Genomic DNA, 13,158 nt, shown 5'->3' with positions numbered 1-13,158 from the left:
TTATGTCAAATTGCACATGACAGCCGACAAGTGAACCAGCTGGTGATTGGATGAGGGAACTGTCACATGCACCTGTCAGAGGTACAAAAAATTCGTCTCACTGTGGCAGGCGAGGGCGCTCCGATAGTTTTTTTTTTTTATTCATTCCAAAAACATCAGAGTGGATTTGATTTTTATAATTTTTTTTTGTTGGTGTTACAAAAAAAAAATGCAATTGTTTATAGTAGTTGACAATTAAATATCCCTAGAGCTTTTTAAAAATCAAAATCTGAAACGTCAAAATTGTTAATTCCGATTTTTTTAATTAATTAAAAATTAATTATAATTATAAATAAAATTTTATTATCATTATAAATTAATAAAATAAATTATGATAATGAAAATAACAGACATCAGGCAGATTTTGTTTTTTGATAAACAAGTTTGACAACAATTTGAAATATGGACATAAAAATTTTTAAAAATTATTTTTGTTTCTTAAGATAAATTCATTAATTCTTAGAGCAAATTAATGACACTTGCTATGGGTCTGATACATGCAGCTGCAAAATTTGTAAATACGCGGGTGTTTTTAAATCGATACGCGACAGTCGAGTTTTAGAGTATGAGTAATTCGAGAAAGTGTATCAGTAGGATCAGTAGCAACAGCACTGCCTATAACCTCGTATCGTCTAATTTAAGAAGACGACTTTTAAATGACTGAAAAAAATATTTGACACATACTCCAGGCTGGAGGTGTCTGGGAAATTAAACAGTCAAGAAAAAAAAACGTTTTAGCGATGGTAGTTGAAGAGGATATGTAGATAAATATTTATTTATATCGGTGTTTTTTTATTTTTTTAATTTTACACCGTTTAAATTTCTTCAAGATAAATTTTTTAAGCAATTGCGGTGAGTTTTTAAATAAGCGCGATGGCTTTTTCTGTAAATATTTCGGTGGAGGCTCCGATTGAAAATCAAATTCAAGAGATAACTTATGACGGGCAGGAAATATATCAAGCGTAAGTTTATAAAAATTTTATATTATTTTATTTTTATTGACATTTAAATTTTTTAAACTCTTCAGACCGCTGACTCTGTCGGAAAATTTGGCGAAAATCGCTCAGAAAATAGATTTCAGTAAGACAAGTACGTCGGGTGTTGATGACCTTTGTGGTGAACAAGCTGAGAATGGAGAAAAGTCGGATGTCAGTAAACAAGATTCAAAAGATTCTTTTCCACAACAAAATTCTTTGTGGCCATGGGACAGCGTTAGGACAAAGTTAAGGTAAATATATTTATTTATATTTGTTAATGATGTTTATAAAATATATTTATTGTTTACTAATAGTGTGAATAATGTATAAATAGAAATGCCTTGACAGAGGTTTGTGTTCTGGCTGACGTACTAGCAATAGCCAAAGAAAAACGTTACATGGTATTAGATCCAGTTCCTCAAGAGCCTCCGGAAGTAAAGCCTATGGTACAGGTTTATGCGAGAAAAAAAGCATTGGCTGGTGCTGCAAATGTACTTTTAACTGGAGTTGAAAGACTAAGAAATAGTCAAAATGAACTTGCTAGAAATAGATCAACACCAGACTTTCATATTGAGTTGTTGAGGCTTAGACAGAATTGGCGATTAAAAAAAGTATCCAATTCTATAATCGGTGATCTCAGTTATCGAACTGGTAACTATTATTTTTTACTTTCAGTTATTTATTTATATAAATATATAATTAATGATAGATAAAAATTATTATTGCAACAACAGCTGGATCAAAGTATTCACAGACCGGAATGTTTGAGGTAACTAAAGCAGAAGACGATGAAAAAGTAACCGTATGCAGTCCTCCAGTATCTCCTAATTCAAATGCCGTTTCACCTGCGGCTAGTACTGCCGCAGGAGGAGTTGTACCACCAGCATCATCACCAACAGCCCCTCCTGCTTCTTCAACCCAGTCATCCTCGTCAAAAAGTTCTTCCTTACGGGTTACTATTCCCAGTGAATTACAAGGCGTAGCGTACATTAAAGTATTGTGTCAAAAAGACCAAGAAGATTTGTGCAGTTCAAATATAAATCTACTAACCGCGACTGTGGCTAATTCAAATGCTGATATGCACTGGCAACAAAAACTCGAGGCTGCGCAAAATGTATTATTTTGTAAAGAATTATTTAGCCAACTGGCCAGAGAAGCTGTTCACTTAAGAGCTCCGATTCCTCACATGGTTGTTGGTAATCAAATAATGGCGACAGTACTTCCTGGTATTCAACTGATAATTGGATTGTGTCATGGTACCGGTAATGATAAAAAATCAACATCCTCATCGCCGCCTCCACCGGTTGCCCACAATGCAGAGCACGATCATGTACTTGAGCATTCACTTCATCAGTTATTACGAGAAGTACATCATAAAAATACTCATCATCCTTTTCCACATCCGTCTTCCGGTCCATTGGGACCAAGCAAACGTCGATGCATTGCTGGACCAACTGCTGCTGATCGTCACGAGTTACTGGAAATGACCAAGAGTCAAACAATTCTTGAACAAATAATCCAGCAAGCTCAACATTTCTTCATGAGAGTGCGCACTGAGTACGTATTGGACACGATTGCTAAAGAAGTTAAAGATCCACTTATTGTTTCACATTGGAACGCTTTAAATTCCCCTACTCAGTCTTGTGTTAAAATAAATATCTGGACCAACGGATACGATACCGTTTGTCGGACATCTTTGGTGGTACATGTTGGAGAAAAATCACTCAAGTGTGTTTGTAGGGACGGAAGAGTTATGCATATGAGTTATGAACCTCAAGAACTTAGAGATCTTATATTTTGCCAGGTTAATATTTAAATAATATAAATTTTTTAAGATTAAATGACAGAACATGACATATTTTTTTCTCTTATAGATTCATCAGCATCAAATTACTGCAGTACAAAATTTAGCGAAATGCATGGGCTGGCAATTTTTAGCAAACAGTTCCCACTTGGGTCTTGGTGCTGTTGAACCACTAGGTAATGCCAGTAGTTGTATACTCGCATCACCAATTGGCGATCGCATGATCGCGGTAAGATGTGAGCCACAAAGCGGCGTTCAAGTTTCAATAGCACACTCTCCACGAAAAGATTTCTTCCCCGGGCAACTGGTACGTGAACGCAAGTGGGAAAATCTCGGTGGTTCATTCAAAGAAGTAAGATGGGACAAAATGGAAGGAAAAAATTTTTTAAATAAAATGGAATTACTCATGGCGTCACTCACAAGCTCATAGGAAAAAAAAAGATAATTCTCAGGATAATTATTATGTGAAATAAATTTTTTAAAAATAAACAATAAAACTTAAAATTTATAATTTAAAATGTCTACGTTGACAATAAACTAATTATTCTTGTAATTGTATTTTATTTGTTAATTAATTTTAATTGATTAAATAATACAATTTAAAAATAATATTTAAAATTTATTTAATAATTATTTTATAAATCCTGCTTTTTAAATACAGTTTTTTTTTTTTTTTTGTTTTATAAATACCACACGTAATAATTAGTCTCTTTTTCTGAGAGTGAAACACTTGGGTACGTTGTGTATCTTACCACCAGCAACTTTGAATGCTAATCCCATAGTAATAATAAGTACTGTATACACAGACAGTAAACTGTACGTATAAGCTTCGTATCTATTTATCAGGGTCATACAGGAGGCAAATAAGTGAGACAGGACTACCCAGGCAATGTGTCCCCACTTCTTGTTATCAGCAGCTGAGAAAAATATCACACCCCAGAATGTGTGCAGTAAAATGAAGCAGAGAGTCGTGGCAGCGGACATGATAAAAAAGTATTCAGATCCTTGCTTGAGGCCCATGGTCCCAGGACCCACGGCATCTGCTAGAACGTTCACCAACGCGAATGCTCCGCTCATGAATCCAAATCCTAGGCCACATACGTATGCAAAGATATGCCTGCTGTTTGCCAGATGAGCTGTTGTCACTTTCTCCAATCCCTTTTCAGCTTTACGCAGCACCCAGTACAGCAAATACCTGGAACGTATGAAATAAATTCGGTTGGATCAATTGATGCCGAGAGTTTAAGAGATTTATTGATAAATTTAAATACCTGAATGCTTCTTGGAACAAAACTGAAAACACTAGACCGAAGGCCAGGTTGTTTTGGAGTGGAACCACTGCATACCAGAGGATTGATGAAAACAGCAGTGATATCAGCCAGAAAAATGCACTAGCTATCAGGATTATTATTCTTATTGGCTCTGAAGATACTGTTATTGTAAACATTGCCAGCGGAGGTCCAAACGCCAGTAAAGCGCATCCAAAAAAATCGGAGGCTGTCATTTTTACAACTTTGTCAATTACTAAGGTTAGAAATATGTAAATATTTATATTGTAGGTATTTATACAATATAAATATGAAAATTAATTCTTTTGGCTATTCAAATATTTTTAAAGCAAATCTTGCACTGTACTATCATATTATTTAGTTAAATAATCCATTACACTATTATTATTGTTCTTATATTTAGGAATACTTATTTTGTATCACTCATTTGTGTAAAAAAAAAAAAAAACAGCACAGTTTTGATTTTGAACTCGGGTAAATTCGAATGTTTTCGTAAGCTTGCAATGGCGGGAAAGAAAAAAAATTTGAATTATGATTTTGAAATATTAATTATTATGAAATATTTATTAATAATTTTAAAGTTTTCAGAAATTTGACAGCTTGCTATTAAAAAATTCATAATTTTTTTATTCATATTGATATTTCTGATATATTTATCCCACTTATTTTTTTATCCCCACCAAAAAATCTATATTATGGTCTATATATATATATATATAAATATAACCTCATGAGCAAAAGGATAAAAGCACATGGCAAAAAATATATTTATAAATAAACACATAAACAATTAATGATAATTAGATTTTAAAAATGACTGACGTGGAAAAGGATTCTGAAAACAAGGTGGAAAATGTCGAAGGTGGAGAAGATTTGAATAATCCGTACGCATATCTTGATAGAGAAGATTTTACGTCTGAAAAATTCAAAATACTTGTCACTGGATTGCCAAAGTATTATGGAATAAAACAATTTAAAAAACTGTTGAATGAAAAATTAAACTTGCAGACATGTAAAATAAAACCTCTGAACAGCAGGAACAATTGGATTTTTGTTAATTTCCGCAATGAAGAAGCACGGGAGCATGGTCTGAGTACCATTAATGGAATGACATGGAAAAATTGCAAACTTACCGCCAAAGTAAGTAAATAATTCATATTTTAATAAAATTATTTTTAAATTAATTTATTTTTTTTTTTGTGAAACAGAAAGCCAAAGCTGCCCCAGATCCCTATGTCAAGAGGAAGCTTGAAGATGATGAAAGAAATAGCAAGAAATTTAAAGGCGATGAGGATAATGATCAGGAGCAGAAAGAGGAAAGTCTTTCTGTGCTAGATCTGATTAAGTCTAGTACTATCCCGCTCTGGAATGTTCCCTACGAAACACAGGTGATTTTTTAAATGGAAATTTAAAAGGCTCGAGTTTTGTTTGGAGAATAATTTTTTTTTTTTTTTTTAGTTGACTATGAAACAAGATCAGATGAGATCGATCATTGTTAAAATTGGTCAGCAAATCGCTAGAGCAAATAATGAATTGATTGGATGGATTGAAAAACAACGAGCTGTCAATAATGGATTAATTTGTGAATTGCAGCCAATTTTAAATGCCGAAGTTACCGAAGGGTATAGAAATAAATGTGAATTTACCATAGGTAATTTACATTTTAATTAATTTTACTGATTAATGAACGATAATTAAATATGGATGTTTTTTTTTGCTTAGGGAAAAATGAGAATGAAATTTTGATAGGATTCCGATTGTCCAGCTACGCTGCAGGATCAACAGCAGTTGGACCCATTGATCACCTGTGTCACATACCAGAGAGGATGAAAGTCGCTGTTAAAATATTTCAAAAATTTGTCCGAGACTCCAAACTAGATGTTTACGATCCAGTAAATCATAAGGGATTTTGGAATCAAGTTACCGCTCGTGCCACTCGTCTTGGTCATTTGATGCTGATTATTGGAGTCTACCCAAAGAATTTGCCGACTGACAGTTCTTTTGACGAGCTGGTTACCAAGATAACCAAGTTCTTCGAAGAGGGCGAAGGCAAAGATGCTAAAGTTACTTCGTTGTATATTCAGACAATGGGAATATCGTAAGTTAAATTATTGGACCCAGCACGAATTAAATTGAATGAATAATTAAATATTTTAATTTTTTTTTTCATAATAGTGCCGAAGGAGAGAATCATAAACAAGAGAGACAAGGACCAATAAAACATTTAAGTGGGTCATTGCATATAGAAGAATCTCTTATGGGTTTAAAATTCCGCATATCGCCTCAAGCATTCTTTCAAATAAATTCTCAAGGTGCTGAGATACTTTATCAGGCCGCTATCGACTTAGCACAGTGTGATAAAGAAAACACGTCTCTGCTAGACATTTGTTGCGGAACTGGAACAATTGGGCTCTGTTTTTCTCAACACTGTTCCGAAGTTCTGGGTATTGAAATAGTAAACGATGCGATAAACGACGCTAAAGAAAACGCTAAGCAAAATAATATCAACAACTGCGAGTTTTTTGTTGGCAAAGCCGAGTCCTTGATAAAACCAGTACTTCATAGAACCTCTAAGGAAACTATCATCGCTGTCGTCGACCCCCCCAGAGCTGGACTTCATCATGAAGCTCTGCTGGCTCTCCGTAAAACTGATAAAGTCAAAAAAGTTTTGTATGTTTCCTGCGATCCAAAAGCTGCTATGAAGAATCTTGTTGATCTAGCTCGTCCCATTTCCAAGCAGTACCTCGGCGAGCCTCTGGTACCTGTCAAAGCTATTCCCGTTGACATGTTTCCCATGACCAACCACTGCGAGCTGATCATTCTTCTAGAAAGACTGTCTGCTACTAAATCTTACTCTGACATAAAAGCAGACACTTGTGAATAATTTTTTATGTACAAAAAAAAAAATAAATAAATAAAAATTTACACTCGTGTATACAAAATTATTTACTTGCTAAATATTATTAGTTAATAACTTAATTTTTTTGAGTCCAATCTGACAATTTAATTTTCCCGCTTCATCAACGAATAAACAATGACGTCCTAACCTAAAAAATTTATGTACTCGTGTACAGAGTAAATTTAGATTGACAGCAGCAATATTTATATATATTTTTAAGTCAAGATGAGTTCCCTGGTGATGGATGTCTTGCTGACAGATTCAACAGGTGAGGATATTTATAAATAAAAATAATTTAAAATGTAAGTATACGATGGAGGTAATTAAATAATAATTGCAGGCAAGATGAATGCCGTTGAGCTGAAGAAAAAAGTAAATGATATAGAAAAGGAAATAGTTAAATTAAAAAGTGACGTTAAAGAATTTATTGAAGATAATTACATAAATTTTTTACCTACACTGCAGAATGATTATGTTTTGGTTGAAAAAAGTAGGAAACTTATTGAGGATATGAAGATGCTAAAGTCCAAAATCGATGATCAGGTAATTAGTTTATTTTATTTTTTAGCTGTCAGTTGTCAAAGTATCTAAAGATTTTATTTTATAGATAAAAGTGGAGCTGTCTGGATCAATAAAAGAGTTGAAAAATCTCTCCCAAGCTCTGATTGCCTGTAACTCAAGTTTGTATTTGTCGGCAAAGTTGCTTGAGCTCGAGCAGTTTACAAAGTCTGTTGACAAGTTGAGACAAAATAAGGATTACGTCGAAGCAGCTAAAGTTTTAAACAAGATAATTGTTTTGCTGAACGATGACGAGTCTCATGGTGATTTACAGATGCTCAATATTTACTCAGCACTTAAGGAAAACTATCTGCTGACATACAGATCTCTTTTGACTGCCGTACTGAAAATTTGGAGCGAGCACGTTATTTGGACAGCCAGCAATGATGATGAGACATCCAAAGACTCAAAGACCAGTACCAGCAGCAGCATAAGTTTGACAATCGATTGCGATCCTCAGGAAATAAGAAATATTATCCAAGCTCTCCACTATTTGTCAGAACTTCCTGCCTCTCTTGAGCACTTTGCTACAAAATTAATGAAGTTTATCATCAGCCCGATTATACGTTCCGAGTGCTCGGTCTTTGTTGACGAAGAAAAAGTATTCAATGTCGTGGTCTCGAGTGAAAAAAAAGAATTGCCAACGTATAAATTTATTTTGTATAATTTAAAAATGCTGTTTCAATTTATTTACCAGCATCTGAATGTTGATATCGATGGTAAAACATTTATAAACCGTCTCAGTGAACATTTGTGGGCACAATTGTCTGATTATTTATTGAATAATTGTATAAATGACATTATCCCAAGTTCAAGTGTTGAACTGAGTAATTTTAAGAGCGTGGAAGAAGATATTCATGAATTTGAAGAGTATTTGGGAGAAATAGGTACGGTATTAATAATTAATTAACTAAATAATAATAATAATATTTATTTATTTATTTTTTACAGGATTTATCAGCAAAGATCAATTGGTCATTTCAAATTATATTAAAGATATTGATAAACTGTACATTGATAAAATATCACAAGAGTTTTTGGTGAAAGCAAGCCAGCTTGTAAAGAAAAATTTACATGATTCATTTAAATATGAGGACAATTTTAGTGAAGAAGAAAAATCAAATGATAAATATCATGCTCACGTAAATAATTGTACACTTATAAATGCTAAAGTTGAGCGTAATTTGAGTAAAAATACATTCCGGTTACCGTCCTGTCAAATAAGTAACAGCGCCAAAGAGTTGATGCTACTGGTCCGTGATATTCTTGATGAAGCGGTACTCAATTCTGATAATTCAACTGCTGCAGCTGCTAAATTATATTACACTAGTCGTAATGTTATTGAGCATTACGTTTGGACGGTGCCAGAGTATCATAAAAAATTTTTGGAAACAATTCCTCAACAAGTTGGTAAGTAATTTTATCACAGTCTTAATTGTTATTAAATATTTTAATTATTTATTTTACTAACAGCGTTATTTCACAACAACTGTATGTATCTTGCCCACAATTTAATGACCCTCGGGCATGAGTACAGAGAAAAATTACCAAAATTACAGAAACACAATATTACATACGTTGATTTATCATTAAAATTACGTAATATTGGCGCCCAAACATTTTTGAATCACGTTAAATATCAACGGACAATTATAACAGACATAATTAAAGATTCAGGTATTTTAATTAATTATTTAATCAATCAATTAATTGAGTATTTATTAATTTAATATTTTTATTAATAGGATTGTCACAACTCGCTCAAAATCAATTGCCCTCGTCATCGGGAGTCGAACGTGCACTGAGACAGTGCATTAGACAATTAGAGTTATTGAAAACAGTTTGGTTTAATGTATTGCCGATAAATGTATATCACAAGACACTTGGCTGCATATTAAACTCAATGATCGAGGATATAATATTCAAAGTTACTATATTGGAAGATATATCCGCTGACGCAGCTACTGAACTCGTAAATCTCTTTAACATGGTTGTCAAAAGAGCTCCGTTAATATTTTCGGTAATTTATTTTCGGCTTTTACTCCTTCATTACTTACCTCCTGTATAATTAAGATAAAAATTTGTTATGTTATTGATAATTTGTTACAGGAAGAAAATTCGGTAAACCGTTACGTGAACAAGTGGCAAAAAATGCTGGAACTTATTAAAGTACTGGAGGCCTCGTTGAAGGACATTGAGCAACGCTGGGCAGACGGCAAAGGTCCTCTAGCGCGGGAATTTACCGCGAGTCAAGTAAAACAACTTGTAAGAGCGCTCTTTCAAAATACCGAGCGCAGATCTGCATTGCTTGCTACTATCAAATAATTATAAATTATAATTACTATCACTATTATTAATTATAAATGTTTTGTACTATTGAAAATAATAAATTTATTTAAAATATATGTAATTTTGTCTAAAGATAATTTAGGCGTCGAGGTAATTAATTAATCATTAGTGTAATTTTTTTTTTTTTGACTAATAAGCACTGATAATTTTTTTTTTTTATTTTTATTAGATTTTATTATAAAATTTTCTTAACTTTTGCGTATTAAAAATGTGTGTTCTAAATTTAATTTTTTTTTTCCTTAAAGGCAAAGATAAATGTAAAGTAAACAACTACCAGAGGAATTATAAGATGATATTAATTAATTAAATATGTAATAAACGTAATATGAAAAATAGATTTTTAAAAAAGTGTAACATACACAAATGTGATGAGTTTAATCACCGTAAGACTAATTTATGTATATGATTAACTTAATTAATTGATTAGATTGATGTTGTTACAATAATGTCTGTAATTTTGTTTTCTTATTTTTTTTTTTTTTTTTGTATATATATACACGTAGCTGTGTAGATTGGCCAGAACAACGGGTGGTGGTGGTGGTGATAGTGGTTGTGGTAGTCATCGAGGGGACAAGCAAGAAGTAGATGATTTATAATTATTAGCCACTCTTATTGCAGTGGTAACGTAGAACTGTCGCAGCTTCAAACTCATTACGTGCATTCACGAAGATGACGATGACTGTGAACATGGAAGCGTACAAGGATTTTTTTTAAAATTCAACACGTACTATTTTTAGTACCGTTTAGTTATTTTTATGCTTGATTGAGAAGACAGTTTATATAAATATATTATATCAAGTAATATCCACATGCAATCGTAGTTGTAAAGATAAATTATCAAAGTTAAAGAAACAAGTATACGACAATAATAAAATAGCAGTAATTAAATGGTTGATTAGAAAGAAGAACCCGGTAGTTGTTATTTTTATAGAGTCATTGAGACAACCACTTTTGCTACAAATAATAATGACAATAATAAGTAGATATATTATGGTTGTATTGGACGTATACCTGCCGCGTCCAGCCGGTGACCGATTGCGGTATCTAGAGGAGGCTGATGAGGAATCCTTATTTCTTCTATTATAATAGTCAACAGTTGCATCTCCGTTGCCAGACGAATTGTTGTATCCTTGTTGGGAATAAGCATTACCTCCGCCGGGCATGTACCCCGTATTGTTTCTTCCACCAGAGTAATTGTTATCACCCCCAAATCGTCCTCTGCTGTATTTCGGACCACCACCACCCGCCCTGCCTGAATGATAGCTATTGGTATTGCCGCCTTGATTACCGTACGAGTTGTTATCACGGTGATAACCACCACCGCCGCCACCTCCGCCGTAAGATCTACGCGAACCGCCGAAACCGCCTCTGCCGCCGCCAGATTGACCTCTGAACCCACCCCCGCCACCGCCGCCGCCTCTACTTCTACTCCGACCGGGACCGCGGGATATCTCGACTCTCAACTTGGCTCCCATTATTTCAGAACCGTTCATGCTGTTGCAAGCTAACTCAGCCTCGTCGACTCTCAAAAACTCAATAAATGCAAAACCTGGCGGATTAAATGCCACCCATACTTTATTCAATTTCCCAAATTTTTCAAACTCTGTTTGTAAATCTTCCTTTTTGATCGTGTCATTCAGACCGCCGACGTACACTCGCGTATATCCCTCCGGCGTCATTATTAATGTTATTATTATTTACTTTTTTTTTTATTTTTCACTACAATATAAGCTAGTATATTTTTCTTACTTTTTATAATCTGGAAAAATAAAATAATTTAATTTATAAATTTATATTTTTATAAATTTAACTGATAATCAAACGTTAGAATAATCACAACTTATTACTGATATTATCACTATTTTATTAAAATTTAGATGACAATACGAGTCATCAGAATGATCAAGTTCATTGCATCGCAGCGGTAAATTACTCAATGCGCAGATATTTATTGTATTTGTTTATCATTTGTGATAATAAATATTTAATAAATGGTTTAATTAAATAATCATTTTTTATTTATTACTAAAAAAACTACAAAATTTTTTTTTTAATTATTAAATAAATATATGTACCTTAATCTCCAAACGAATCAATATTATAGCGAGGGAACGATAGAGAATAGAGAACGCTGTGAAAGATAAAGTTTTATGTAGAGCGGGTGTGAGTACAGGATGTAGACAAAATCACAAAAGCGGGAGGGGCTACCAAAGACATGTGACAGGAATCCGAACTAGCCCAGGCGTTATGGGGATGCTGATAAATCATCATCAGAGCGCGCTCGCGGAATTTACTACCAGCTCTCTTTTCTTTAAGCGGATGTCTGTAGTCGCTTTCTTGAAATATTATATAGAAGTTATTGTTATGTTCTTTATTATATTTATTATTTTATAAATATTTTTCGATATTAAGAAATATGATCATCTATAAATTTAGTCCAAAAAAAGATAATTTGTTTGACAACTAAAATCTTTTAGATTTTGAAATATTTAAAATAAAGTAGATCCACGCATGCGTGCGCATACGCGCGCTTGCGCAGAATGTGTGAAAATTTTTCTCATCACGTGGCGCGCGTTTCACGAGAGTGCTGGAGAGTTAAAAAGCGCGGGTTTTTGGTCATTTTTCTCCATTTTTACGCATGCGCGCGGGTCACTTTGTAAATAACCCGTAATCTGATCGCACCCGTGCCCAAATTTTTTTATTTTTAATTATCAATTTGTCTCATGTCTGCTACATTCACACTCATTAAATTTCGCTTATTCAAATCCTTATTCATATATGATAAATGTTACGTAGCATGAATAGATGATTTGAAAAAAATTTCAATCCTTTTCGTCAGCACGATTGCAAAAATCTGCGTGAATCAGCCCTTACTTATCGCTATTTTTTAGTAGAAAATATTTAAAAATCAACTTGATAAAATAAACATGAGTTTTTTATTTACAATCTAGTATTTTGTTCTAGGACACTTTAAAATGATATTTGATGTTTATAAATAATCGTTAATTAGGATAAAAAAATGTTAGACTTATGAGAAATGTCAGTCAATTGGTTAGGAAGGATAGAGCGAGTTAAAAATATATCTATGAGAGGTTCTCTTGCTACCGAACGAGGGCAGCACTAACGCTCACAACTGTCTTTGGCTGGGCCACGAATTTTTGAATTTTACTTTTCTTTCAATTTATTAATCAATTGTTATCACATAAATTTTTATAGCTTCTGCAAAAATGTGAAAGAAACTTT

The 13,158-nt window shown here is 33.3% G+C and overlaps 5 protein-coding genes across 6 annotated transcripts; 3 read left to right on the top strand and 2 right to left on the bottom strand.

Moving 5' to 3' along the window:
* Nucleotides 1-659: 659 nt before the first annotated feature.
* LOC130668685 (mediator of RNA polymerase II transcription subunit 17) lies at nucleotides 660-3,510 on the top strand. Of its 2 annotated transcripts, XM_057471079.1 has the most exons (5): nucleotides 660-1,001; nucleotides 1,067-1,267; nucleotides 1,351-1,667; nucleotides 1,751-2,820; nucleotides 2,891-3,510. In XM_057471079.1, exons 1-5 carry the CDS (start codon nucleotides 913-915, stop codon nucleotides 3,248-3,250), a joined length of 2,037 nt encoding a protein of 678 aa, XP_057327062.1. In that variant the 5' UTR covers nucleotides 660-912; the 3' UTR covers nucleotides 3,251-3,510. The 2 variants fall into 2 exon arrangements, with proteins under 2 accessions (XP_057327062.1, XP_057327063.1); XM_057471080.1 differs by lacking the exon at nucleotides 660-1,001 and having other exon boundaries at nucleotides 1,132-1,267; nucleotides 1,331-1,667.
* On the bottom strand, nucleotides 3,368-4,553 carry LOC130668690 (gamma-secretase subunit Aph-1). The gene is made up of 2 exons (XM_057471087.1): nucleotides 4,092-4,553; nucleotides 3,368-4,015 (listed from the first exon to the last, which is right to left on the bottom strand). The coding sequence occupies exons 1-2, from the start codon at nucleotides 4,322-4,324 to the stop codon at nucleotides 3,523-3,525; spliced, it is 726 nt and encodes a 241-aa protein (XP_057327070.1). The 5' UTR covers nucleotides 4,325-4,553; the 3' UTR covers nucleotides 3,368-3,522.
* A 272-nt stretch (nucleotides 4,554-4,825) lies between these two features.
* Nucleotides 4,826-7,023, top strand: LOC130668687 (tRNA (uracil-5-)-methyltransferase homolog A-like). Its single transcript, XM_057471081.1, has 5 exons — nucleotides 4,826-5,249; nucleotides 5,318-5,497; nucleotides 5,568-5,760; nucleotides 5,832-6,207; nucleotides 6,285-7,023. Exons 1-5 carry the CDS (start codon nucleotides 4,923-4,925, stop codon nucleotides 6,991-6,993), a joined length of 1,785 nt encoding a protein of 594 aa, XP_057327064.1. The 5' UTR covers nucleotides 4,826-4,922; the 3' UTR covers nucleotides 6,994-7,023.
* A 95-nt stretch (nucleotides 7,024-7,118) lies between these two features.
* Nucleotides 7,119-9,891, top strand: LOC130668684 (centromere/kinetochore protein zw10 homolog). The gene is made up of 7 exons (XM_057471078.1): nucleotides 7,119-7,276; nucleotides 7,349-7,551; nucleotides 7,616-8,453; nucleotides 8,518-8,976; nucleotides 9,040-9,243; nucleotides 9,312-9,586; nucleotides 9,676-9,891. The coding sequence occupies exons 1-7, from the start codon at nucleotides 7,234-7,236 to the stop codon at nucleotides 9,889-9,891; spliced, it is 2,238 nt and encodes a 745-aa protein (XP_057327061.1). The 5' UTR covers nucleotides 7,119-7,233.
* LOC130668691 (RNA-binding protein Rsf1-like) lies at nucleotides 9,675-12,106 on the bottom strand. Its single transcript, XM_057471088.1, has 3 exons — nucleotides 11,991-12,106; nucleotides 10,927-11,674; nucleotides 9,675-10,594 (listed from the first exon to the last, which is right to left on the bottom strand). Exons 2-3 carry the CDS (start codon nucleotides 11,592-11,594, stop codon nucleotides 10,567-10,569), a joined length of 696 nt encoding a protein of 231 aa, XP_057327071.1. The 5' UTR covers nucleotides 11,595-11,674; nucleotides 11,991-12,106; the 3' UTR covers nucleotides 9,675-10,566.
* Nucleotides 12,107-13,158: the final 1,052 nt, after the last annotated feature.

This window comes from Microplitis mediator, chromosome 5 (genome assembly GCF_029852145.1).
Source record: "Microplitis mediator isolate UGA2020A chromosome 5, iyMicMedi2.1, whole genome shotgun sequence".
Lineage (NCBI taxonomy): Eukaryota > Metazoa > Arthropoda > Insecta > Hymenoptera > Braconidae > Microplitis > Microplitis mediator.
This window is presented reverse-complemented; position numbering and strand designations above follow the sequence as displayed.